The 27323-nt window shown below is 53.4% G+C and overlaps 3 protein-coding genes across 5 annotated transcripts in view; 2 read left to right on the forward strand and 1 right to left on the reverse strand.

Moving 5' to 3' along the window:
* The window catches only part of ACSF2 (acyl-CoA synthetase family member 2), a 38568-nt gene extending 15852 nt beyond the window's left edge, over nt 1-22716 (forward strand). The window contains exons 11-16 of the mRNA XM_063409457.1: nt 19073-19180; nt 19288-19439; nt 19874-20015; nt 21105-21215; nt 21371-21439; nt 21530-22716. Coding sequence (XP_063265527.1) covers nt 19073-19180; nt 19288-19439; nt 19874-20015; nt 21105-21215; nt 21371-21439; nt 21530-21580 — 633 coding nt within the window. The 3' untranslated portion in view covers nt 21581-22716. The remainder of the gene's footprint in view (nt 1-19072; nt 19181-19287; nt 19440-19873; nt 20016-21104; nt 21216-21370; nt 21440-21529) is intronic.
* CHAD (chondroadherin) lies at nt 954-10210 on the reverse strand. 2 transcript variants are annotated; one of them, XM_063409458.1, is made up of 4 exons: nt 9350-10210; nt 4833-4996; nt 4529-4674; nt 954-1886 (listed from the first exon to the last, which is right to left on the reverse strand). In XM_063409458.1, the coding sequence occupies exons 1-3, from the start codon at nt 10127-10129 to the stop codon at nt 4533-4535; spliced, it is 1086 nt and encodes a 361-aa protein (XP_063265528.1). In that variant the 5' UTR covers nt 10130-10210; the 3' UTR covers nt 954-1886; nt 4529-4532. The 2 variants fall into 2 exon arrangements, with proteins under 2 accessions (XP_063265528.1, XP_063265529.1); XM_063409459.1 differs by having other exon boundaries at nt 4524-4674.
* A 1810-nt stretch (nt 22717-24526) lies between the features above and the next one.
* Nucleotides 24527-27322, forward strand: RSAD1 (radical S-adenosyl methionine domain containing 1). Of its 2 annotated transcripts, XM_063410114.1 has the most exons (9): nt 24527-24733; nt 25116-25249; nt 25327-25531; nt 25634-25999; nt 26089-26152; nt 26225-26372; nt 26442-26496; nt 26886-26989; nt 27063-27322. In XM_063410114.1, exons 1-9 carry the CDS (start codon nt 24545-24547, stop codon nt 27229-27231), a joined length of 1434 nt encoding a protein of 477 aa, XP_063266184.1. In that variant the 5' UTR covers nt 24527-24544; the 3' UTR covers nt 27232-27322. The 2 variants fall into 2 exon arrangements, with proteins under 2 accessions (XP_063266184.1, XP_063266185.1); XM_063410115.1 differs by lacking the exon at nt 26886-26989 and having other exon boundaries at nt 27063-27320.
* Nucleotide 27323: the final 1 nt, after the last annotated feature.

The following is a 27323-nucleotide window of genomic DNA, read 5'->3' on the forward strand; positions in this document are numbered from 1 at the left end:
ATGCCAGGGGCAGTGCTGGTTCATGTTGGTGTGTGCTTGTGTTCCTCTTGCTGTGGAGCTATCGAGTTTCCTTCCCCATCCTGGATTTCCTGTGGATGTAAAACCTCATTGCATGGTTTTTATTGTGTCTGAGTCAGGTCATCAGGTCTTGGGAGTGGTGCCATCCACATGTGCAGCACCAAATGCTGCATTGCCAGGAGGGCAGTGTGTGCTGGGCCGCGTGTCCTGCAGCTCCACTGCATGTCCCACCACCCTGGGACATTCAAGGGCCACCAGTAGGTAGGGACAGGCCACCAGCAAGGGGCACAGTGGCCCTCTGCAGACACATCTCCTAGGCATGTCCTGCCATCTGTGTGCGAGTGGCTGAGCTAGGAAAGGAGTATTTTGTTTTACCTGAAATTAATTTGGTCCCATGCTGCTTCCAAGGCTGAGGAAGCAGCCACTGGTGGTGGACAAACACATGGGGCTGGGAGTGAGATTAGGCTGTTGTTGTTGGCAGACCCTGACTGCAGCAGCACCAGCACCAGGGTTTTACAGGGACAACTCTGTGCTCTGCCACCCACCAGGGGAATCCAGGGCATCCGTCCTGAAGCTGTCCTGGATGCAGCCAGGTTTTTTTCCTGGATATGATGCTCTTAATGCTGAGCTGGAAACACCAGGGACAGCCTTGGTGCTGCTGCTTGAACTCTGTCAGGTGACAGCTACCTATTTTTATAATAAGCTTGAGTTTGGCCTCATAGAATATTTTGAAGCATTACTGTGAGAGCCCAGGACTCATTAGGTGTCACATGTTCCTGTTTTGTAGCAAGAGAAATAATAAAACCCTCCCAAACAGTTGCTCTGCCCATGGGATAAAGAGGATTAAGTCTATATTTGTGCCACTGGTCTCATGTTACTCCTGATCCCTCCAGCCCTCAGTCAGACACACAGAGACTTGTTGATTTCATCTTTGCAGCAAGAGCTTTATACAGAAGATGTACATAAGAAAATATACAATTCAATTTCTATATGGGAGGCAGAGGAGTTTTCACCCTCTTAAAGGTCATTTACACTGTTAGAGAGGAATAAATAGACATATATTTATATAACTCTTTAGGATTAAAAAACATAGTTGAATTGCAACTGTGGCATTGTAATAGCTGTGACAATAAACCACAGTCATCCTGGTGTCCTGCTAGATCCTCGAGTAGGGGTGGGCAGGAGAGGAGGGTGCCTGAGCCAGCTGCACCATGCACGCCTTCTCATCTTGGGCATCTTGGTGACCCCACAGAGTGGGAGGGAATCCAGTCTTCAGATGGCTCCACTTCTGGAGGTTCCCAGTACTGTTCCCCTTAAAGGATTGCTGGCCAATTTTGGGAGATTGCTGCCTCAGGGCCACCGGCTCTTGATCACTGCTTCACCTGTCCCCTCAGCCCTGGCCTGCAGGGTCCCCTCTGTGGGAGGGCAGGGGAGTCTCTTTGCTTGGGTTGAGACCAATTTTCCTTCTCAAGCAGCCGGGGGAGGGATGGTCCCACCTTCCCCCTTGCTCCCTCTCCTCTGGAAGGGGAGGGACAGCCACTAGCTGGTTGATCAGAGATGTGGGTTATGTTTCTTCTGGGTAAGATGACTGTGTTTTACTGGCAGGATCTAGCTTAGCTTGTCTTAGTATGGTCATGCATAGTTTAGTTTTTAAAAAGGCCTCTTTTAAAATACATAGGTGTCAGAAAAGATGGAGAAGGTGGATTCCATTCTTGTGATCAGCAGAGAAGCAGGGATTCAGAGGAGGCTGCAGGTGTTCAGATATATCAGGAGTGTTTCCTGACAGGAGAAGTTCAAGGAAGGACTCAGAAGTCAGTAGTTTTCTGATGGCTGAAGTGACCGGTCACCAGGACGGGCCATGCTGGAGCCTAGCATTAAAAAAGAGAGAAGGCCACATCTTTAAGGAGATTTTTCCAGCAGAGCAGTAAACTTGTAACGTTTGTCTATTTTTTAATCAGTGAATGAAGCCCATACTTGAAAGTGAAGGGTCTGGAGTCAAGGAGCTGTTACAACTTCCCACGGCAGAGGAAATGGGTTGGTCCTGTCTCTGAGCTACTCTGCCAACTCTCTGTTGGCTCCTGAGGTTCTTACCCAAAGTGCTGATGGTCAGAGAGCACTTCCTTGGCAAAGGAAAAAAACCCAGAGCAAAATTTTCAAGAGTAGTGGACTATTTTGATGCCTTGGTCCTGAAAATCTGGGGCAGGTGTCGTTTTAGAAACTACTAAGCAGCTTTTCATCTTAAATGTAGCCAGTGACCCAGACAGTCCTCATCCCTGAAATACAGACCCCTGTATCTGACAGCTGCCTGGCTCTCAGGAGGTGCATGATGAAGTCAGAGGTACTTTCATAAAATTTATGCTCACCACACTGGAGTGGGTTTGTGTACCTGCATTTTGGCACTGACACCTGAAGGCACTGAGCTGTGTCTTCTGCAAGACTGGAATAAATACTTTCCTGTTTCATTAGCACTTGTAAACCTGTTTGAAGGAGCTGGATGGAAAGTGCTACAGAAAAAAAACCCCAGGCATTATTGTCATGGTTTTCTCAGCATGGAGGAGTGAACTGGAATTGAGTTCAGGCAGGGAAAGAAGATTAGGAAGGGTCAGACCTGTAAATAAACTATGTTTAAGTACTGTGGTTTAGAAAACTGAAGTTTTTCCATGCTTAGAGCAGAACTTTTCCTGCCCTGTATGGAATGACTGGTATTTCCATCCCTAATCCATAAAAACCCTCTGGCACTACAAGAGAAATAACCACTTTAGACAGGCAAAGAGCAGCTGGCATAATCCCTGACATTTTGGTCATAAATTTCCTTTCCCCATCCTGTTGTGCATATCCTTAGTGAAGTGGGGATCAAATGGCCATAACATGGCACAATGAGCACCTCTGTTCATGCAATGCAGTGCAGGATCCCTGCACTTCCCGTAACAAATGAGCAAAGGTCCCTTTCCCAAGAGTTTACAAACTTGCAGGCTCATTCAAAACCCTCTGGAATCTGCACAAACACCAGACCTGTTTCTGGGATGGGAAAAAGGAAAATGCTGGGGGTGGAGTGATGACAGTTGTGGCTTTTTTGCTCCTCTGCAGGCTGAACTTAATACCCCTGCTGGTTTCCAGCTGTGGAAGGTGTCTGTGTGATCGGTTTTCAGAGTTGGGTGTTTGCCTTGGTAGCTGTCAGCAAAAGCTCATTGCTGGAGGGGAAGGCAGCCTGGTCTCTGAATCACCTCCTGGCCCAGGACACCTTACCAAAGAATATTTGCTGTCTTGAACCTCCTTCCTCTGGGACACTCATTTGAAGGCAACAGTCATTGGTTTTAAATTCCTGATTGTCTTGGAGGGAATTGGAGCTGCGGAAAGGGAAGTGCTGGATCAAGAGCTGCTCCTTATGGAAGGTATCTGCTTTCCTATGGGCTGGGCAGCCTGGAGCAAGACTTCCCAGCAATGCCCTGCCCAGGATTTCACATCAGATCTGGAGGACCTTCACAGGGTAAAGGGCTGAGCATCTCCAGCTGGTTAGAAAAGTAAAGCTTGTGTGGTCCCAGCTTAGGGTGAGAGTCAGCTAAATCCACCCTTGTTGTGATATATGGTGTTTATCCCTTTTGCATGACAATCACATCTTGACTTGATATGAGGCTTTGGTGTTGGGACAGGGTGCATGTCTCCATAGTGCCTGAAGCATGATTTGGATTAAACCCTTTTACAGTGTATGGGTTTTGGGTTTTTCCCTAATGTACAATGATTGCTGCAAAAGGAGATGAAATTTTTCCCATGCTGCAATAGAAGCTCTGAAGATTTCAAAGTTATTCTGTGTGTATTTTCAGGATCCTTCCTTCTCTATTTCATATTTATTTACACATTTTGCCCTTACTTTCTGCCCCAGGCCTGTGTTTGTTTCACAGAGTTGACTCCATTCCTGATGCCACAGGCAGGTTCTCTGCCCTGGGAGCTCATGGAGCCAGGAGATGGAGCAGCTCTGAGCAGAGACATCTGTGGGTGGATGGATGAGCTGCTCTGAGCCAAACCCTGGTGGCACTGGAGACTGGTGCCACAAAAAATTACCCACCTTTCTTCCCAGCCCAGCTGATGGCTGTAGAAATTTTGGGGGATGCAGAAGACAGGCCCTGCACTCCATCCCTCTTTTTGTTGTGTGGGGCCTCCACAGGAGAAATGTGAAGGGTCTGTTGTCAGGAGAAGGTCGAAAATGAATATTTCCCCAGCACTCAGTAGCTGCCCATCTTCCCCATCAAACTCTGAGCAGTGATTGCATCTATTGCTGAATTCCCAACTTATTCATGACATGCAGATTGCAGGGCAATAATTATAGCTGAGGTTGTTGTCATTTTGCTGGATCCCTGAGGATCCACATCTCCTAAGGGCTGGAATTTTTTGCTCATACAGCAACATTTGGCTTTAGCCGGAGACACAGTTAAAGCAGGGGAAGCTCAGCTGCAAAATGTCCTTGAAAAAAGGTTCTGAGGCTTCTGCTGCAACTACAAGGGAACCACCTTACGTGTTTAATGGCGGCCCCCCTTCCTGGACCTCTTGGTGGGCAGCTTGCAGGAGCGGAGGGCCGGGGTGTCCCTGATGGGCTGGCCCCGGTACTGGGCTGGCGTGGAGCAGGCGTCCTCGGCACGGGTGCGGTTGCCTTTCAGCCACCTGTGGCACGGGGAGAAAGGAAGAGAGGAGCTGGAGAAAGGCACAAACCACCAACACCAGAGGGAATTGCGGGGGGAAAGCCACCAGATGTGACAGCAGCACCCCGGCACAGCTTGGGGGACCCCAGGGGACCCCAGGGAGCGTGGGGTGCGCCGTACTTGCGCAGGGGTGCCAGCTGGCAGCTGCAGTGCCAGGGGTTCCGGGAGATGGTCAGCGTCTCCATCCTGTCCAGAGGGAAGTTCCGCGGCAGCTGGGTGAGCCGGTTGTTCTCCAGGTGCGCGGTTTTCAGCGCGGTCACGCCGGCAAATGCGTTGTCTGCAAACTGAAGCGCAGAGGTTCCTGGTGAGGATTGTGGAAGTGGGGAAAGGGGACTCCAAATCTGAGGGCCTCTGGTCAGACTTGGAGTGTCATAAGGACAAGGCATTGGGACGTGCTGCCTACAGAAGTTGTGAGTGTGACATCCCTGAAAAGTGTTCAAGGCTTCAAAGTGTCTCGGTTTGGAAAGGTGTCTGTCAGGGAAAACTGGAGTTTCCCCTGAAATGGAGAATGTAAAACCCCCTCCCTCCAAATTATTATAATTTTGCAATTAGGAGCTTTTGGGCACAAATATGGGAATAGGAATAACAGTTCTTTACTAGGAATATTAAAAATACAAATGCAGTGACTCAAAAAAACAAGCAAGGAAACAAATAAAAGTCCTAGAAAACCCTGACAGAGTCAGGAACACAACCTGACACCCTGTTGGCCAGGGTGTTGGAAGCAGTCCAAAAAAGTCCTCCTGGAGTGACAGATGTGGTTCTGCTGGAGTGGAGATGATCCTGTAGACAGGTTCAGTGGTGGTGAGATGAGTCCGCTCTTCCTCTGGGAATCCAGTGGAAAGAGGAATGTCTGGGGTCCCTGTGTCCCCATTTTTATCTGGGTAGGGAATGGTTGGCTCCTCCCCACTGGGTGGAGCATCTCCCAATGGATGATGGAATGGTCACTGGTGAGCCTCAATGGCCCATGAACAGAAGATATCCCCGAGGGTGGGCAGTGGTGACAGAGATCACAAACCCTGCCCCACCTGGTTTAACAGCTGGGCTGTTATCAGAAGGCATCCGCCCTCCTCCCCTGGAGTTACAAGAGATAAAGAAAAAAGAAACCATCCCCAACTGCTTTCTACAGAAGAAATGGACTACACTTTTTTTTGGTTACATAACCCAAGACACAAGGCCAGGTTGGACTTGGAGCAACCTGGTGTCCTTGCCCATTCCAGGGCACTTTGGAAGGGGATGATCTTTGATGCCCTTTCCACCGAGACTCTTCCATCATTCTATGAAGCATGGAGAGAGCAAGAGAAGAAGCTGTGAGCAGGGAGTAGCTTGCTGGAAGCTCTGTACACTTGGGAGACAGCAGGCTGGTGGGGCCATGGGTGATGGAGTCTCCTACAAGGAGAGCTGTGTCCCAAATCCATGTGGGATTGTCTTTGCAGCCACATCCCTAAATAAATGGAAGTCTGGCAACCCTTTTTATTTTTGAGCCATACTTCTCCATTCTAAATGAAGATATTTTCTGGTATATTCCTTTCTAGGGCTGGAAATCCTGCCAAGGCTTGTTGCCTTGCCTATCCTGGAGTGACTGAAGGAGGGAGTGTTTGTGGCCTATGAAGGGGCTGTAGACTTTGGCAGTGCCTGGTGGCTCTGAGTGGAAAGTTACACTTGGCATCTGAGCAATGTAGAAATACAGACAGGTTTCCAGCATCTCAGCCTCCTCCATTTTTTTCTCATTTCCAGTGGGATTTTTTGCAAGGGATGCTGTAAAATTTGTGTTTTCTTGGTTGACAGGGAGGCTTTGAGGTAGAGCCTCCCTTAAGAAAGCTGCCAAAAAGCAAGAGAGGTTGTAGACCTGACTCTGCAGCCCTCTCCTCTCTTTCCTGAGGCCTCATCCCTGACATTTTTCATGGTTACTCAGGTTGGAAAGTTGTTGAAAGTAAACCCCTCAACAGGAACTCCCATGGCAGTGATGGATTGGAGAGGGGCTCCCTGACAAAGCACAAAGCTCTGCTTGGCTGTGACAAACCATTTCTCCCCCACTCTGAAAGTGGGGGCAAAGCTTTCTCCAAGGGTTGGAGAGGACATTCTCGAGGTCTTCCAAAAGCCTCCCAGCCCCAGGACCTGTGCTCCCATTTCTGAAAAGAGCCTTGCACTTCTCGTGGACCATCAGGGCATTTTCATGCTCTCTAAGCTTGACAGAAGAAATGCACTATTTTAAGCTGTGAACTTTTATCATCTTCCAAGTAATGCGTTGCTGGATGGGATCAGAGCTTAGCTGGGAGACTCCCAGATCCCTGTAGCTGTTGGATAGCCAGCTTTGCTGGCCTTCTCCTTCCAAAACTGAGCTGACCTCAGAAGGCTGGACTGTGCCGATAGTGGAGCTGCTCTGAGGGATGCTGGCAAGCCGTGCAGAGGGGTGGGAGGGTTGGACAGTGGTGTTACTGTCTCAGCTGCTCCTTCCTCTCCCAGCCCCATGAGAAGAGTTCACATCTGCTGCTAACAGCTGCTGAGCCGCCTGCTGGAGCGTGTCTTTGGGAAGAAAAGGGTGATTTTTATCCCTTATTTAAATGGGGGATTACTGCTGTTATTTTGCACTGAATATGCAGACAGGGGTGCCTCATATTGAGGTACAAAGAGGGTCCTGGCCTGTGCACCACAGCCCTGTGATGCTGGGGGGGAATGGAAGCTCTGTGCTGGAGCCTGAGGGCTGCTCTTCCTTTTGCACAAGAGTAATTTAGGCTAGGGTAGAATTGCATGGGTTTACACTTGATCAGCTCAAAAATCTTGCAGTCGTGCAGGGAAGAGCTAAGGACAGCATGTTTGTGAAGGAGAAAGAGCTGCAGTCAGGGTGCTGGCAGCACTTAGAGCATTTGGTGGTGATTTCCTGCATCATGCAGCCTCTGTGATTAGATGTCTCCTAGCAGTGCAAAGTTCACACATGGGCTGGTTGGGTATGAGGCCTTTGAGGATTTGAAGGGAAAATGCTGTGCTGGAGGCTTTATATTTGCAAGCCATAAAGCTGCAGAAGCCACCCCTGTTAGTGCTGATCCCATAAACTGATGTCCTGTTGGGCTGCTGGGGAGGAAAGGAGGCTCTGGCTGCACAAGAGCCTTTTAAGTTCCTGTCCACAGGTGGTCAGTGAAAAAAAATAAAGTCCTTTTTGGTGGCTAGAATTGTTAACCATTGCTTCTTGCCCAAACCAAGGATGCTTGTTTCCCTGGAACACTCCAAAATCTAATTTCTTCAATGTGTAACTTGGGACTCTGATATCTCTAGCTGGTACAACATTATGCAGCAATATTTGACTGACAGTGCCTTAGAACTGAGTCTACAGAAGTGCTGCCACAGCACGTCTAAGGTCATGCCTAGTAAGGTCAAGAGATCCTTTTCAAGTATTACATTGCTCAATCTCATAATGGAGAGGTTAATGCTCAGAGTGGACAAGGGCTTAGATACTGAAGTATTACTGAACTGGTTTAGTTAGTGTTGTTCTGTACCTGGACAAACTGTAATTCAAGTTTTTGAGCTTTTTGGGATACTATATGTCTTTGAAAACTTAGGTTTGATCCATTTCTTGTAGCTTTCATGTGATCTGCTCATCCCTGTCAGACTGAGTTGTGGAGAAATTATCTTTTTAATCACATCTCCTGCACATGGTGGGTGTTGCTTTGCCATGCAGTCCCGGCCTGCCTCATCTGGTTGCTCTTTGGGCTTTCTCGCAAAGCATCAGCCCAGGGAGAACTGTTCTGTTCTGCAGCACCCTCCCTTTCCAGCCACGGGGGATTCATCCAGGACATCAGGCTGCATCAGGATGCTGTGCTGCCTTCTGCAGCACTGCCTGGCTTTTCAAAGGTCCTAACACCCGTGATTCCCTGAGTGTGATGCTCCTGCCTGTGGATTCTGCTTTCTCACAGAAAAAGGAAGGGGTTGTTTTGCCCTTCAGGATACCTGAATGTCCCTCCTCCCCTCCAGTGGGAACAGGGCTCCTTTGTAAGATGCTGCAAGAGTTCCTTTTGAGAGAGCATCAATAAACAAACCTTTCTTTGTAACGTGTCGGGTTGGGAGGCAGCGGGGAGGTGAAGGTCTGTACCCCTACCTGTCTGCAAGGCAGGAGAGGGAAACCAGGACTGTTCACAGCCCCTCTGAAGAGTCTCCCTCTCCTGACCTACAGCAGGTACCTGGGCTGAGCAAAGGAGGCAGAGCAGTTCAGCTCTGCAAGGTGGAAGTGCCCTCCACTATGAGGGACAGGGACGTGCTCACCTCTCATCTCTCACCTTGTTTCTGGGAGTATGGAAGGTTCCTAATTGTCCTGGAGCATCCCAGAGACCTTTCTCAGTGTCTGGTGTCACCCCCAGCTTGGGAGGGAATGCACTGCCTTGCATCCATCCAGAGGGCTTAATTAACTCCAGATAATTTGGGTTGGCATAAATAAATAGCAGAGGGGTGAGGTGCACTCTCTCATCCCTGGCTTTAGCCACGTCAGGGTGTGGCTAAAGCAGTGCCTTGCTGCCTGCAGAGCCTGCAGACCTGCATCCCCCCTCTCCTCTGCAAGGCACGGACAGCAAACCAAGGGCTTTGGAAAGGGGAAGAAAACCAAGCCCCGTGTTTCTGACCTGGAGCAAGTGGAAAGAGAGAGGACTCACCTTCTTCAGTTTCATGTTGTCCAGGTGGAGCGTCTGCAGGTACCGCCCGAAGGACTGGAAGGCGTTGTCAGGGATGACCTCAATTGGGTTATGAGAAAGTTTCAGTTCCTCCAGCACTCTCAGTTTGCTCATTGCATTCACAGGATAGCTGCTCAGCTGGTTTTTGTCCAGGTGGAGGACAGCAAGGTTTTCTACATCCTCCATGGCCCCAGGTAGGAGGTTGGTGAGGGAGTTGTCAGAGAGGAAGAGCCAGCGCAGATCTTTAGCCCCACTGAAGACCCCAGGTTTCAGCTCCCGGATTTTATTGCTGCCCAAGTGCAGGATGAAGAGGTTGACAAGTGGGGAGAGGAGCCCTTTGGACAGGTCTGGGATCTTGTTCTTGTCGAGGTACAGGTAGGTGAGGTCAGAGAGATCGTCGAAGGCCCCCGACTTTATGACGCTGATCTGATTGTCGGTGAGGTAGAGGTAGACCAGGCTCTTGAGCCCCCGGAAGGCTCCGCTGGAGATCTCCTTGATCCGTGAGCTCTGGAGGTGCAGGGACACCAGCTTCTTCATGTCACGGAAGCCGTTGGTGGGCAGGACAGGGAAGTTGTTCCTCTGCAGGTTGAGGAGCCGTGTCTGCTCGGGCACCTTGGGGATCTTCTTCAGCCCCACGTTGTCGCAGATGACGTGCTGCAGGTCCCCGCCGTGGCAGTGGCAGCTGGAGGGACATGCCTGCATGGTGGGGACAAGACATGCCAGCAGGCTGAGGACACCAAGGAGGAAGCCTGACCCATTCATGGTCAGATCTTGAATTAAGTGTGGTGGGAAGAGAAGCGGGAGGAGGAGAGTGATGGGTGGGAGAGAGAGAGAGGGAAACTGGGTTTGCAGCATACTGAACACAGCCCTATTTATAATGTTATTAAAAAGCAAAATCCCTTCCCACAAACCACAGGCAGCAGCCAGTTGGAAACAACTGGCTTTGGGAACTGACTGTGAGCTTAACCCCTTGGCACCAGGCAGAGGAATGTCCACGGCCCTGCCTGGCCCTGCTGCTGAGTGATGTGCAGAGGTAGTTTTCATCTCTGGAGGAAAATGGGACACAAATACTCAGGAAGAACCAATGCAGACCTACTCTGTGGAGAGCCTCCCTAGTCTCTGGTGAGCTGAGCAGGGCCCAGGTTCATCTGCAGAGGGGAAAACAGCCTGTTTTGGTTGAACAGCATAGTAAGGAGCACTGCTGAGCTCCACAGCCACCTCCAGCAGCTCTGGGGTTCTGTTTAGCCTCAGCTGGTTTGGGGAGAAGCACCTGGTGCTGTTCTCACAGAGGAAGGTTCCTCTGGAGCGTGGGGGTGCCTTTTTCCACTGATTCAAAAGGAGTTTGCCTAACCAGGGACTGGAGAGATACAGGGTCATGCCAAAGGCCAACAGCACTGCAGCTGCTCTTGGAATGCAAAATTTTAGTTGAACACTTCCAGATCTAGGCTGCATTGAAGAGATGGCCCAGAAAGGGAGTGCAGAGAGAGTCTTAATTTCTACTGTGTCTTTTCTTATGAGCAGCTGGGGATAATATGGTCATGGTCAGGACACCTGGCACCTTTCAACAAGGGATGGGGCAGCATCTGAGCCTGCAGGGCAGTGGTAGGACATTGCTGGTGGATATGAAATGCCAGACAGTGGTGTAGAGGTGGGTGGCAGTGCCTGTGACTTGCGAGGCAGAGCTGTGGAAAGGAAAAAGCATTGGCATTGGTAAAGGATGGAGAGGTAGCAAAGGAAAAAAATATCACTGCTGGAGCTGGGAGTGGCATCTGCCTTGGCTCCTGTCTTAGGGTAGTGGTGGCAAAGGTGAATTGACACCACAAGGGAGGTCCCCTGCTCTACCAATAAAGAAGGCTAAAGCAAAGCAGTTAAAAGCCCCAGTGCCTGCTTCTGTGAGTGTGAAGAGAGAGATCCAGGGGTTGTGGGGTGGGGTTTGGAACTGGAACATTTTGAGCTGATTTCCAGCCAGGTCCTGGCTGCAGCAAACAGCTGAGAGCCGAGCACATAACTGTGAGCTTGTTGAGATTTCTGCTCCTGAGGCTGGCTGCAGAGCCCCAGCGGAGCCTGTGCAGAGGCGAGACAGGCTCAAGAAAGGGAGGAAGTCCAAGGGCTGACTTAGGACACAGACTGGCTTATTCACTGAGATTTCTGGGTTTTTCCATTGTTGCAGTGAGGAATCAGCTGGCAGTGCTGAGTGTGCTCCGGACCACGTTATGCAAACGGCCTGGCAGCCCTGCCCTGGTCAGTCTGAGCTGTCAGTCTGGGCAGTGTTTGCACTGCAGGACTAATTTGGGGGAGAAAATAGGCTTGTGGGGTGGGAGTGTGGTTCTGGTGAGCCTGTGGCTGAATGATGATGTAATGTGGGACCCGGGTGCAAACCAGGCCATGTCAGGCTTTCAGTGTTTGTCAGCACTGAGGTGTGATGCCCTGACATGGAGCAGCTCACCAAGAGCTTCTCACCTCTGCAGAGATGCTCTGACATTGAGAGCTCCGGGCTCCTGCTGCAGGGACCTCATGGTTACTGTAGGATTTAAAACTCTTTGATCAAAACAATGGTCTATTTTGGCTTGTGCCTGGTTCAGTAGGCAGCACAATGGTCACGTACTTGCTTTTCTCTCTGGAGAAGCTCTTTGAGCTTTGCCTTGGTCAGGACCTTTGAGACATAGAAACAGGAGATAGACAGAACCTTCTGTGTTTTCTTTGCCTCTTTAGTTTGCTCTTCCATGATTCTGAGAGTGCCTCTGAGTGTACACTGCTCATAAAGCTCGGGCAGGGAGCTGGGAGAATGATTGGAAAAGAAAAAAATTTCACCTTTAAAGCATCATCATCTATCTACTAATGGATTTTATTTCTCTCTCTGAGCAGGTTCAACCACTTCAGTTTTCACTGTAATCATTTGATGAACAATTCCTGCAGTTACATTATTCTGTGCAATTGCAACTGGTGGGTGATGTTTAAAACGCTGCCTGTTTCTGCTGGGCACTGAATCTGGGGACTTAATCTGTGCTCCTTCCCTGAGAGTCTGATACTTTGATTTCCCATCCAAAAGTCATCTAACAGCTTTCTGCTTCTGCAGAGATTTTGGCCAGTGTGTGCCAGCTTGGAGCAAAAAGCTGGTGAGGGCCTTGCAAACCCCATCCCTAAATACATCCTTACCCAGGTGTATTTCTGGAACTAGACCCTTTTTAAAGGTTAAAATGCTCAAACTCAAACCTCCTTCTCTTCCTTCCTCTCAGGATAAAATTCCCCTTCTTCCACCCTTTATGTTTACTGGCTGAGACTGCAGAGCTGGGGGGACAGTACACTCTGTGCAGGGCTGTGTGTGCTGTGGCTGTGGACACCAGTGAGACCTGGTTGTGAAATTTTTCACATTTGCCTTGTGAAAATGCTGGGATGTAGCTGCCACGATGCTGGTGTAAGGTGGGAAACTCCCTGCTCCAGGACTCTGCCAATCCTGAGCCTGAAGTGGGGTTTAGGTTGATGCCAGGTTATTATTGGTGCCACAGTGGAGTGGCAAGGGGGAAAAAGTGTCTGCTCCTCAGCTCCATTTCTCCAGACACACATGATGACTAAAATGAACTTCTTTCCCTAGTATTTTTTGATTTCCATGCAGTCCCAGCATGGAAGCACATTCCTGTGGTGGGAGCTGTTTGGCATCTGCCGCCCTGGCACCTCTCCCCTGGCTCCTGGCTGTGTTTTGAGCTGCTCTCTGGACGGCTCTGCCCTTCCCACACCAGGTCTTGCAGCCCTCAGCTGCCTAGCAAATGTCCAGCCATCCTCCAAAGCCTGCCTGGGTGCCACTGGAGGGTGGTTGGCAGTCTGCAGGTGACAATGGAGCAGTGTGGGTGTCCCTGTGCTGCGGTCATGGGGAGCTGGGGCCTGGCCAACTCCTACCTCACACATCCCTCGGGACCAGCACTGCAAGGACACTGCAGAAGAGGCAGGATTATCCCACCACCCTCTCTTTCTTAATTGATTAACAGTTCTGCAAACATTCCTGGTGATTTGCAGATGCTTGGCTCCCCTCTCCTTCTTGGAGGCGTTTTGGGCTAAGCAAATAAATGCAGTTTTTGAAGCAGTGTAAATATAGATTTGGGGTGTTTCTGTGATGCTGCAGGTCTGAACTGGTTTGGTGCGATATTGGAGATGGTCTTTTCCATGTTTAATCTTTATTTTTGTAAGTATGAACAATTCTAGCATATCAAGACAGCTCCATAGTTAAAATAGTCCATTGCTTTTCTGTCTGATTCTGTAGCTTTCAGGGGCTCCAGGTCTGGTTTCCTGTGACAGAGCAGACTTGCAGTCACCTTCTGGAGTGGCACCAGTGTAGCTGGCAGCCCTCCTTGGGGTGCAGCCCTCCTCCTTTTGGCTGAAGGGGAGGGCTCAGGCAGCCCCTGGGGTGTCCTGGAGTGCCCCAGCTCTTGTGGAGCTGAGCCCCTGGCACTGGGGCTGGGAGCAGGCTGGGAGAAGGTGCAAGTTCTGCAGTGTCCCATGGGTTTGTCCCGAGGGCAGAGTACACTCCAGCAGTGTTTGAGGAGCGGTGCTGGGTGGGCACAGGGGAGCCCCAGAGGCTCTCCTGGGTTCCCCTCTCTTCCAGGCAGAACCTGTCCCAGCAGTAGCTTCCAGAGCTCTGAGTTTAGACCTGAATTGCCATTTTTATTTTAAATTCTTATAGGTCCCCATCACTGCAGTGTGGGGGCTACTTGTTGAGCTGGAGGAGGTGATGGTGGGTCCACCTCCTTCCTTCTGATGGTTTTCTTCCACTGTAGCATGGCCTCCACCCATTGATCTGCTGCCAGTTTGGCTCCCCATTGAAGTCCACCCACCCTTCCCTTCTGCAGATTCCAGCAGCTGCTGGATGAGGCTCTTGGCCTCTCCTGTGAAGCTTACCCAGCCCTTACAGCCTCTCCCAGCCCTGCTGTGTCCACCCTGTGAGGCACCACTTGTTCCCTAGCATCCCACTGCTCTGGCCAGGGCTCTTGTCCTGGTTTGCAGAGCCTTCTTCCCTTGTGGAGCACCACTGATCCATGCAGGAATTCTGACTTTCCCAAATGCTCCCCAGCCACTGGTCCCCTCTGTTCTCAAAATGGAAAATGGGCTCTGTGTGGTGACAACATCTCTGCTTGTCCTTGGCCTCTCCATCCCACCCTGGCTTGGTTTTGGGGAGGACCTGAGGAGTAGGTGGTTTCTGTAGCTGTGGAAATGGGCTGTGAGAACATTTAAAATACCTCATGGAAGCAAGAAGATTCTGGACTTCCAGCCATGTGTTTGGTGGGAGCTGAGCTCTCCAAATCCACAGGGATGTTACCTTTGCCCCTGGATTTTTGCTGTTTCCTTCTCCAGTAGCTTTGAGCATCTCGATTTCCCCAAACCAGCGGTTTTCTACCTTCATGCAACACTTTGTACATTTCCTCTCATTTTTCCCTTTTAAATTCACTTTTCCCAAATGCACTGGCACCAGCACTAGGCACAGCAAAGACCTTTAATCACATTGTGGATAAACCAGCCCATGTCTTTGCTGGTTGCCACTGGGCAGCACTTCTGCACTGGTGGCAGGAAGGGAGAAACTTCCAAGGCTCAAGGCTTCTGCTTGGCCTGGAGAGAAGAGAGGCAGCTTTAACTGCAGCCCACGAGGAGCAGCTTGTCCTCCCTGGGCAATAAGAGGAGAGTCATTCCCAGTGCGGGCTCAGCCTGGGCACACTGGGTTGTCCTTCTGGTCTCCTACTGAGGCAAAGCCATTCCATGCCACAGCACAAAGAAGGTGCTTTGGGCACCTAATATTTTTGGGATCTGTTTTAAGCCCCGTCCAAACTGGGACTGTTTGGCAGCTCTCTTGGTGGGGAGAGATGTCAACAGGGTGGCCACCCTTGGAGGTTTGTCCTGTAAGAGCTGTTTGTTTGTGTCCTGATGCTTTTGACACAAAGATGGTACTGTTGCTGGGGAAGGAAATGAAATCTCAGTGTGACATAGGCTGAATGTGATCAGAAGTTGTTTTTTGCAGCAGAAAAGTTGACCTGAAGGTTCAGGAATATTCCAATACAATTTGGGAAAGTGGGATTTATTCAAAGCAAGGGGACACGTCCCCCAGGGGACAGAGGAGTTTAGGGTGATCTTGGCAGTGAGTAACTGAGTGAGGGAAGGGTGTTGTGAGAATGATTTGGAGGTGGCTGTGATGGGAAGGGCTGGGGTTCACTCTGGTGGAGATATCCAAGGCAGACACACTCAGCACATTTAGGGATAATTGGATCCATCCAGCGTGTTACACTGAGAGGGGTTCAAAGGGCCTCTTGGAGGTCCCTGAGCACATCTCTTGGGTTGCCAGTCTGCCTTCTGTTGTTCATTATGCCCTTTTGAAGTCTGAAAATCCCTATTATTTCACGGTCAATTTGCTGCTTTTTTTTGAGGCCAGTATTGTCTCCAGCAAAGCTCAATTTCTGTAGGCTTTAGTTTGGCAGCTCAAGCCCTGCCATCATCATCCTCCAGCGTGGCACAACAGGAGGGTGGTGCCGAGGACTGTGAAGATCCTCCCAGAGCAGTGCTCAGGTCCAGGGCAGGGTGTCCTCCAAGGAACTCGTGCCCTCCTGCAGCCCTGACCTTCTGCTCCAGTCCCACCCAGTATAACCCACTGGGGGTACTGGTGGTACAAATCCCACTACAGTCTTTCAGCAGCAGTTGGATGTGGAGGGCACTGGGTGTTTTTACTGCTGGTGAATGCAGGGCAAAACCAAGGAGCAGAGGGCTGATGTGTCTTATTCCAAGTTATGCAGTAAATAAGCAGCACAGCTGGGAAAAACCCAGGGTCTTCAGAGTCCTCACTGTCCCCACTAGATCAGCCTGCCTCCCAAATGTTTACTAAAGAGACTGGAGTCTGATTGTTTTTACTTTATTTTTAATTTTTAGATGCTTCCCTCGTCAGGCTGTTTTGCCTTTTCCACAGTGACCAGTATTTGAACAGCACTAGCAGGAAATGTTTGGGAAATGTGTTTTAAAAAACACACTCTAAGTTGTTCTTTTTATTCCTGGTTTATACAGAGGCTTGGGATTCACAAAGAATGAATCTCTTGTTGGTAGGAGCAAGTTAGGCAGCAGTTTGTTTTGGAGCTTTCCTTGTCATCTCTGAGGACAGGTCTGATCTGTGTGTTGGGGGGTTCACTTGTGGTCCTGCAGTAAAAAGAAGGCTTTGCAGTCAATTATATTTTGTATTCTTGTAGTTTCTCTCAAAGCCAAGGGTCCAAGCTGGAATCTTGGCCTCTGGAAAGCTCTTCTTTGACACCAGATACACTCCAGTGGAAATTATGGAGCTGATGGTGAAATTACTGGGTGAGGTTTTCTGGACTGGATTACACCAGATGACAAGGCTGAAAGATGTTAAGTGTCCCTTTGGGTCCTGAAGGCTGGGAATCCTCATGGATGGCTCCAAGTTTAAATTGGTGTGTGGGGTTTCGTGCAAGTGTTGTTTCCTCTGCTGCTGACAATGGAGATTGGATGGTCCACGTGTCAGATAAGGGTTGGAAAGAACAGCAGTGCTGCCACAAGGGTTTGCTCCATCCCCTGCCTCCATCCCAGGAATACAGCGGGGGAAAACCGTCCTAAAAGAGGGATAACATCTTGTAAAGATCTGGAGCAACATCCAGAGTGTTGTGCTGGTGCAGGCAGGGGAAGGCAGTGACTGGGAAGCAGATGAGGGGCTGGAGGTTCAGACCCATGTTGCCAGCTGGACCAGTTGGGAAGCCCTTTCCTGAGGGTGAGGGTGTTTGTGGGGACAAGCCACAGGCCAAGGCATCAATAGCTGGTGTTTGGGGTACAGGGCACAGTGCCAGGCATCTGGAGGAGCCTGGTGAGCCGTGGCACTCACAGCATCATCTTGCCAGGAGCTGCTTGCTCCTGCATCCAATTAAACTGCTGGGGTGACCCAGAGAGGCAGCAAGGATTGACTCAAGGCTTGGCTGGGATCCTGCAATTCATCCAGCAGATTAAAAAAAACCAAAAAACAAAACAACAAAACAAAGGCACTGGGATTTTTAGTAAGTGTTTAAGGTCTGGGATTTGGGACTGGTTGGTCATTTGATCCAGCCACAGGACTTGTATTAATGGGTGGGAGAGAAATCCAGTCTGGGCATGAGATGCTGTGGGTTTGCACCCGGCTGGGAGCTTGTCCCTGTGTCTGGAAGCAGCAGCCTATTCACAGTTGCTCCTTGGGGGCTGCCAGGCTCCAAGCAGAGCAGTTTGCACCAGATGGTCCCTGCAGCATCCTGGAGAGGTTCTTCTCCAGATTCCTGGATAAAAGCAGGCTCCAGCTTGGTTTCCTGCTGACCCTGGTGCAGCCAACAAGAGCATCAGCCGTTGTGACAGACTGTGCCCAACGTGAGACCCTGCAGCAGCTCCAAGCAGTGGAAAGGGCCAAGTGCTCCAGTGTTGTTACACACTGTTTCACACTACACCAGTGTTGTGTTCAGCTCGTTCAGGATGTTTTCATCCTTGTTCAAACTGCTTTATCACAGTCCTTTGCAAAGCCCCACATTAACTTGGGGCACAGTGCCTGGAGTTGGGTGAGCACACGCCCAAGCAAGGGGCATTTACTCTGAAGGAGCCGACCAGATCTGGGTGCCAGGGGAACTTGGTGGGTGAGAGTTGCTCGTGTGTCAATGTGGAGAACTGGAGGAGGAATGAGGAAATGTTTCCCACACCAGCCCTTTCACAGCCATGCTCTCCCAGCAGAGCAGCCACAGGTGACATTACTGGGGTGACATTTGAGTGGGTCAGAGACACCAGGGCACTGCTCCAGCAGCTCCCAGTGCTGAAGTGCAGCTCACAGGAGCTGGAGATGTAGCAGCAATCCCAGTGATGGTGCCTTGGTGCAGCTCAGAGCTGCCCAGGGCACACCTCCTGTGCAGCTCCTGCCACCTCAGCCTGGCCACTGAGCTGGGCATAAAGCACTGGAATTTTCCTCTGAGGAGAAGTGACCTTCAGCTGAGGTGGCTCAGAGCCTGCTCTCGGGATTAGCTGCGAGGGAGGTTTAGCAGCAAGAAGCTTTTTTCCTGCTGTGAGGCTTTGGGTCTGTAAGGGCAGCTGTGCCAAGTGTTGAGCAGCCTCGTGATGCCCTTACAAGGGTTACAGGGGCTGATGTCTGCACAAAAGGATCTGCAGCATGCTAGCAGCCATGCTGCAGGACATGCTGTCTCCCACTGAAGTCTGCTGCTGGCTCCAGGGTTTTTCCAAAGTGATGTCCTATGTTCCCTGAGTTGTTAGGGATGCAAGGTGAACTCAGCACCTTGGCTGCAACAGCACCAAGGCAAAGTCAGTTTCTGGCAGAGATGGTGTGGAGTCAACAGGACAGGGCTTGGAGAAGCAAGGGTTGAAAAAGAGGATGGCAAACTCTGGAGTCCTCCAAGAATAGCAGTTAGGGTGCCAAAAGTGGCAATCTAAGTGTTGTGTGTGATGGGGTCTGGAGCACTGAGAGGGAGGTGAAGGAGGCCATGGCAGGCAGGTGCAGTGATGCTTTAGCTCCTGTTTCTCCAAGACTCTCTGGCAGAAGTGTCTGGAGGGCCCCATCCACAGCCAGCAGAGCTGGGCTTTCTGTGCCCTGAGTGGCCTGGGAGAACCTCCTCCTCCTCCTCCTCCTCCCACCCCACTGTCCCCTGCCTGTGCCTGAAGTTGTGTGGTCCCCTTTCTCCCTGAGACACATTTCCTCTCCTGTGTTTGCAGGTTGCCTATGGGACCACAGAGAACAGCCCTGTCACCTTCATGGGGTTCCCCAATGACAGCATTGACCGGAAAACTGAGACAGTGGGATACATCTTCCCCCACACAGAGGTGACCATGACCTTCCCCACGTGCTCCAGGTGCTCTGCCAGCAGCAGACCTCACTCCATCCTCCCTGCCTGGTGCTGGTGTCTAATTAAGCCCTTCTTCTCTTGCAGGCAAAAATCGAGGATCCAGAAACAGGGCAGTCTGTGCCTCTGAACACTCCTGGGGAGATTCAGATCCGTGGCTACTGCGTCATGCTGGGCTACTGGAATGACCCTGGCAAGACCAGTGAAGTGATCACTGCTGAGAGGTGGTACAAGACAGGGTGAGCCTGGGAGCAGCCCCACTCCTCCCAGAGGGTCCCACAGGGTGACAGTGGGTGGGGATGCACGAGGGTGTACAGGAGTGCTTGGCTGGGATTTCCACAGTAGGGAAAACTGTCCCAGCTGATCCCTCTGATCTGTGGCACTTCAGAACTGCTCTTAGCACAGAGCCCTTGGTGCTGAGAGTCGCTGAAGAGGGGGATTGTCACTGTCACTTGTGGGTGGAGGGATTGTGGGGATACAGGGCAGGAATTGCCTCCCCCCTAAGCCCTGGTGCTTGTGTAGATGCTGCCAGTTTCTGTACCAGGAGCTGTTTGATCTCTTCCCTGTGTTCAGGTGGCATCTCAGCCATTATCCTCTGATCTCTCTGGCTGGGTGGAAGCATCAGCCATTCCTCCACCCAGCTGGGACAGGACTAGAAGGGTTGTCATTGCAGGGACCTTGGGAGCCTGGATGAACACGGCTACTGCAGAATCATAGGGCGTTGCAAGGACATGATTATTCGGGGGGGAGAGAACATCTATCCAGCAGAACTTGAGCAGTTCCTCCACACCCATCCCAAGGTTGAGGAGGTCCAGGTGAGTGGGAGGAGGTGGGGTGAGTGAGTAGCTGGTTTTGGGAATCTTGTACATAAAGGGGATTGCTGTTTGGTTGCTTCTGGGATTGCTGTTTGGTACCTCGTTGTCTTTCCCTGTTTTCAGCACCAAATTCCATGTAATACTGATTAGCAAGGAGGAGAGAGAGGCTTATGGGATGGAAGGGGCAGGCAGAGCTCCTAGCATGGGGTGTATGGATGGGGTAATCCCCTTGTGTTTCAGCTGCACATCTGCAGAGTGCTTGTCATTCTTCAGTTTTAAACTGCCTGTCCACTTCCATATCTCCCTCTGAAATTCTTACTCGGAAAGCAGTCTGGAAGGACAGCTTTTACTGCTAATTGCTCAACTCTGACATCCAGGAAGACTCTTCCAAAAGGTCCCTGGAGATGAGGAATCAGACTTTGTTTCACTCCTTCACAAGATAGCAAAGATTTCCAGGACTGAGCAGCTGCTCCGCGTCTGCTGGGATTGTTCTCCTCCAGGTTTTGTGCCAGACAAGTTTCCCCATAAATAACCTGGTTATTTAGTCAGAGTTCTTCCTGTGCCAGGCGAGCATCTCTCCCTGGAACAGTCCCAGTGCAGATGGGTTGCAAACCAGCCCTGTTGATGTGGTTTTGGTTTCTGGGGCTTTATGTCACTGCTCTGGACTCAAAAGGATCAACGTGTCATGAGCAGTTTGAGATACTGGCTCAAGGCAGGGAATGACAGCAGGATTCTTGTGGAATAGTGGGAGCAAACATTGGAGAGAGCTCAGGCTTGGGAAGCCCATTTCCTTGTGTCACAGGCAGTGGCCCACTGAGATCTGTGATTATAAGGGTTTTAAATAATTTAACCTTCAATAATTCAATATCCCTCCGCTGCCATCCCAAAGCACTCGTGGCAGCCTACCAAGTCTCCTTGTTATTTGTGAAACCTCTTGTCCCATTTTTTTGGAAGCAGAGGGAGGACAGGTCCACAGTGCTCCAGCACCCTGTGGCACGGGGTCAGGGGACACGTCATGGGCCAGCACACAGACCCTGTGGGAGGCCAGGGATGTCCCCAAGGGTCACACTGTCCCTCTGTCCCCACCAGGTGGTTGGTGTGAAGGATTCGAGGATGGGAGAAGAGATCTGTGCCTGCATCCGGCTGCGGGCTGGGCAGGACTGCACCGAGGAAGAGATTAAAGCTTTCTGCAAAGGGAAGGTGGGTTCCCAGTCCTCAGTTTCCTTCCAGACCAGTACACCCAGTGGCTGCTGGGGACTCGTGGATGAAAGCCCATGGATGTAGGGTCCTCCCCACCCCTGACATTGCCAGACTGTTCCTTTCAGGCTGTGCAGCCCTTGTTTTTCTCTTCCCAGATCTCGCATTTCAAGATCCCACGTTATGTTGTGTTTGTGAGCCAGTACCCACTCACTGTCTCAGGCAAGGTAAGAGGCAGCTGGGCAGGGCAGGAACCCCAGCATTCTGTCCCAGCTCCTCTCTGACTCTCTCTCCCTCCTCTCTGCCCTCTACTCCAGATTCAGAAATACAAGTTGAGGGAGCAGATGGAGAAGCACCTGCAGCTCTGATATTGGGAAGGCAGAGCAAGACCCAGGATAAATCAGCCCCATTTCAGTCAGCTCTGAGTCTGCTTTTCACCTGTGCCTTGGGCTAAGCAGAGGAGACTTTCCCTCCCTGACACGAGGCTGATGGGCACTTCCAGTCAATAAAACAGAGCGCCTTTTTTTCCCAGTTGGGCTTGTTTCTTTGCCAACAGAAATACTGTGGTGTGAGGAATGGATGCTTATTTCTGGAATTCTGTCCAGTTACTGAAAGACCTTATGAAGGTTTAAAGATTTTGTATGTCTCTGAGCAGTTTGGCTGCAGCCATTTCACAGGAGTTAAACCAGAATATAAAGATGCTGGTAGGTATTTTACTGACACTCTTAAGTCCAAATGCCCTGGCCTGGCTTCCCAGGGTAAGTGATGCCTTTTCTCCTTGGATATTTTAAGACTCTGGGTCATTTAAGAGAGCCTGACCTTGAAATGAGGGGCAAGGGGTTCAGAGAATGAGACTTTGCATTGGGGCTCCCTAAAACTGGCTGGAAAAGCTCACTCTGTTCCCACACCTCCCCCAGGTGTTTCCCCACAAAAAAAACCTTCTCCAAGGTAGATGTGGCTTTGTTTATTTTGTTGTTTTGGACAAGACAGACAGTAGGGTTGTTGCAGAAATACCAAAATTGCTGTCCCATTGGCAGCATGAAGCAGAGTGTACTGGGACAGCATTTTATGGGAGTTATTTGGTACCTCCCAAATGATGCCTTAAGTTTTAGCTTTCATATTTTTCAGATTCTGTGCTGCCTAGGTGTGTAGCTCTGAGCTTCATATTAAGTGTCAGTAAGTTCTCTTCACAGGGTAGGCAGACAAAATCTCTTTCCAGCTTCAGACCAAGGACAACCTTTACAAGCTTCAGGCCCAAAAGGTACAAACAGAGAATTGAAGAGAGCAAACAAGGAGGATGGAACTTCATAACCTGAAGCTGTAATTGGACAGTTAACCTCAATATGCAAATGGACCAAAACTTATAAAAGTGTGAAACCTCATGACCAGTTGTCCATTTTGTGACCATTTTGGGTCCATCCTGGGTGTAGCCCTGGCCAAGCTCTTGTACTGCCCAAGGTGTATCCTTTAAGGCCTTTTAATAAATACTGACTTTATTCTTGTAGCTCTGTCTAGTCTCTGTTCCAGGTCAGTTTTCTCAAGGCATCACATCCATGAAACACTCCTGTGAGAAGAGGGACAGCAGAGCTCCTCTTTGCCAGCAGAGGTGTCCCACCCCAGCTGGAAAGCAGATAATGTCACTGCCAGCCTTTGCTGACCTCCCTCTGCCTCCCTCCTGCTTCCTTTCCCAGCAGAGCTGAGGCTGGGCCCCCTCCATGCTGCAGCTTCCTCCAGTGGGTGGAGGGCAGTGGTGCAGCAGGGAGAGAGGAGAAGTACCAGGGAGGTCTCAGTCCTTCATCTCCCAGCTGGACTGTGCGCTCTACCCGTGGGAGCAGACAGCGGGGTCAGGTCCCCTGTCCATGTCTGCGCTAAAAGAAAAAACGTGGATGTTTGTGTCAGACTCCTTCTGTACAGTGTCTTTCCAGCAAGTTCCTCTCCTGTTCCCACACTGCTCCTGGGGCTCCTTTCAGGACTGATCCTTCCAAACTTCACTCAGGTCTCCTCTCTTCTCTGCCTACCTCTGTAGCCTTCCTTCCTGAGGGAAGAACTTGCCTGTGTGACAGCAGCTGCAGCCAGGGACCCCGGGGACACAGAGGGCCTCTGTGAGTGATCTCTAGGGAAGGACTGTTTACCTTCTTCTGCTTCTCACAGCGCTAACCCGGGTGCAGGACAGGCCTGCAGGGAGGGGAGCTTCTCCTCCCCTCCCTGATCAGTACCTCCACCCTGCTCTGCCCACAGGTGCCCCATGTACTCACTGTAGATGGGGGGCAGTGGATGAGAATTGAAGGTGACACCAGCCCTGTCTGGAGAGGACAGACACACTGAGAAAAGCAGCGAGTCCTGGTCACAGCCAGGGCAGGGGGACCAGTCCCTGCCACCCCACTCCTGCTCCTGTTCTGGGAGTGGGGCAGTACCAGGTCCGAGCCTGGCACAGCCTGGTCCCAGGGAAGCTTTCCGTACCACCTTATCCAGCCCTCACCAGCCAGGACCCCTCCCGCGGTGCCCCATGGCCCTTCCCAGCCCCTGGGACGATGCATCCCCGGCTGTAAATACTCGCGGAAGGGGAAAAGCTGCCCTTTATGGGCGGCAGTGCTGTCTCAGGGTGTGCAGTGCCCCAGGCTCTCTCCATGGCTCCTGCCCTGCCCGTGCCTGAGTGCCACTCTCACAGTCCCCGCTGCCTGCTCGGAGACTGCCGAGGGCGGGAAGGTCACATCAGGGGTGAGTTACACCGAACCGCGCGTTTCTGGCCTGGGAACGGGGATCTGCAGTCGCACCCTTTGTCACGGGCATTTCAGAGCATTTCTCAGTAACAGTGACTGTTAATGGAGACAGCTACTAACATCGGGGCTCATCAGATGCGGGTTTGCACAACCCTGAGAGGGGACAGGCCACCTTCCTCCGCCGAAACGCTGGGAAACCCTTCCCGGCCCCGAGAGGCAGCTGGGGAATGATGCGGGGATAGGTCCCAAACTTCATTCGGACCGTGCGTCTGCGGAGGGTACCGGCCCTGGCATCCCCGGCCAGGGAGAGGACAATTACTCCCGTATTCCCAGCTCCAAGGCAGAACACTAACCCCAACCCTCCGCCGTTCACAGCGAGCGCGCCCCGCGCCTCCCCCCGGGACAGGAGGAGTGCCCCGGCCCCGCCCCGCCCCCGCCCCGCCCCGGCCCCGCCCCGGCCCCGCCCCGGCCCCGGCCCCGCCCCGGCCCCGCCCCGGCCCCGCCCCGGCCCCGGCCCCGCCCCGGCCCCGCCCCGGCCCCGGCCCCGCCCCGGCCCCGCCCCGGCCCCGGCCCCGGCCCCGCCCCCGCCCCGCCCCCGCCCCGGCCCCGCGCATGCCGGGCACGGCCCGCGGGCCCATGGCGGCGGTGCGGCGGTGGCCGCGGACCCTGGTGGCTGCGGCTGCGGCGCTGCCCGGCGGGGGCGGCCTGGGACGAGCACCGGGACCGGGTCCTGCCGTGGATCCGGCCCCGGAGCCGGTCCCAGAGGCGGCCGCCCCCGCCACGGCCGCGCTCTACGTGCACGTGAGCGGGGACACGGGGGGACACCGGGGGTTGTGTATATGCGGGGGTGCACGGGGAGTCACGGCTGTGCACACGCGGGGACACACACGGGGACACACGCGGGTCCTGGGGCTGGCACGGGCGGAAGGTGAACGCGGCTCCTCGGGGCACACACGTGGGCGCATGTGGGACCCCGGAGCTGGCACACGCTGCGGAGAGCCCGGCCTGGCCCGTGTCACGGGGCTGGCCCGAGCTGAGGGGTCCCCAGTCACACCTGGGGGTGCTGTGCCGTGTGGGGCAGGTGCGGGGCACCGGGTCCGTGCACTGGGCTGGGGCCGTCCCCCCTCGAAGTGCAGTGGGTGGGGTGAGGCACGGCCGTGCCCCTGACGCCCCGTGCCCGCAGTGGCCCTACTGCCGCAAGCGCTGCTCCTACTGCAACTTCAACACGTACGTGGTGCCCGCGGCGGACGAGGCGGCCCTGCGCGCCTGCCTGCTGCGGGAGGCGCAGACCCTGCTCCGCCTCGGCCGGGTGCACAGGTGGGTGAACACCGGGCCCACGGGCAGCGCTGCGCCCTTCCGTGCCCACCTGCGGCTTCACACCCTCTGCCCTACAGCGTCACCTCCGTCTTCTTCGGCGGCGGCACCCCCAGCCTGGCCAGCCCCGCCACGGTCGCGGCAGTGCTGGAGGCTGTGGCGGGGGCTGCTCACCTTCCTGCCGGCGCTGAGGTCACCCTGGAGGCCAACCCCAGCTCCACCAGCACATCGCGCCTGGCCGGCTTCAGGGCAGCCGGGGTCAACCGCCTCTCCATCGGCGTCCAGGTGACAGCGGCGCTCCCCGCCACAGCCCCTGTGGCCCCCGTGACCCCGCTGTCACTGCGCTCCCTCTGCGGTGACCCCACTGTCACCGCACTCCCTCCGCAGTCGCTGGATGACGCCGAGCTGAGGATGCTGGGCCGGGAGCACACGGCGGCGGAGGCACGGAAGGCTGTGGAAGCGGCGCGGGAGCTCTTCCCTGGCCGAACCTCCATCGACCTCCTGTTCGGGCTGCCGGGACAGAGCCGGGAAGCCTGGGCGCAGCGGCTGGAGGCAGCCCTGAGGCTCTGTGACGACCACATCTCCCTGTACCAGCTGACGCTGGAGCGGGGCACGGCGCTGGCAGCGCAGGTCCGGGCAGGAGCGCTGCCTGCTCCCTGCCAGGACCTGCTGGCTGACATGTACCACACTGCCCGCACTGTGCTGGTGGCTGCTGGCTTCCGCCACTATGAGGTCTCCAACTTTGCACGGAAGGTGGGATGCCCCCCACGCTGTGTCCCCCCATGTCATGCTGGTCCCCCAGCAGGCTCAGCCCCTCTCCTCACCCCAGGGCTCTCCCCCAGGGCGCCCTCAGCACCCACAACCTCTCATACTGGCAGGCTGAGCAGTACATCGGTGTGGGGCCAGGTAAGGGGGTGATGGGGGAGTGTGTGCCCGTGTGCCCCGTGAACTGCATTGTCCCTGTCCCTGGTGCTGCAGGGGCCCACGGGCGCTTCGTGCCGCGGGGTGAGGGTGGCTGCAGCCGGGAAGCCCGTGTCCAGACCCTGGAGCCCGTCGCCTGGATGAGGGAGGTGCAGAGGCAGGGACACGGCACCAGGAGTTGGGTGGTGCTGAGCCAGCTGGAGCAGTGAGTGCTGGGGTCTCTCCCGTGCCCCTCCCTGCCCGTGCTGCCCCACAGCTCTCGGTGTCCGCACAGGCTGGAGGAGCTGCTCGCCCTGGGACTGCGCACGGATGAAGGCGTCACACACGAGGTGAGGAGCCGCCTGTGAGGACAGCCCACACCGACCCAGTGCTTGTCACAGAGTGGTTTGGATTGGGTGGCCTTGAGGCCCATCTCGTTCTGCCTCCTGCCACGAGCAGGGACACATTCCACTGGACCAGGGTGCTCCAAGCCCTGTCCAACCGACTTTGAACATTTCCAGAGATGGGACATCCACAGCTTCTCTGTGCCAGGGCCTCACCACCCTCACAGGAGAACTTCTTCCCAGTATCTAATGCAAATCTGCCCTTTCCCTCCATTCCTCCCTTTTCCTGTCACTGTTGCCTTCCCCAAAGCCCCTCTTGGCTCTCCTGCAGCCCCTCTGGGTACCGGGGTGCCGGTGCCCCATCACTAACACCCTTCTCTCGCCCTGGCACACAGCGCTGGGGGCACTTCTCCCCCCGGCTCAGCCTGCAGGCCGTGTTCGGGGGCGCGGGGGCGGCGCGGGTGCTGCAGCAGCAGGGCTGGCTTGTCCTGGACAGCGGGTGAGCCCCGGGGGCTGCGGGCACGGCCGGGAGCTCCCCGGGCCACCGGGGCTCAGCACCGCCTCTCTGCCAGGGGCCTGCGGTGCACCTGGGCCGGGCTGGCCGTGCTGGACTCGCTGCTGCCCGACCTGCTCCGGCAGCTGCAGCGGGCGCTGGGCGCTGCCCGGCCGAAGGGAACACCGGCGGAGGAACGAGCGGGCGGCCGGGACGGGAGCGCTGTGAGCGGCCACGATGGAAAATAAACCACAGGAGCAGCCTGCTGGCCCAGGGTGATGGGGCAGGGCTGGCCCAGGGTGATGGGGCAGGCTGTGAGCGGTGCAATGTACAATAAACC

The sequence above is a fragment of the Prinia subflava genome, chromosome 12, assembly GCF_021018805.1.
Source record: "Prinia subflava isolate CZ2003 ecotype Zambia chromosome 12, Cam_Psub_1.2, whole genome shotgun sequence".
Classification (NCBI taxonomy): Eukaryota; Metazoa; Chordata; class Aves; order Passeriformes; family Cisticolidae; genus Prinia; species Prinia subflava.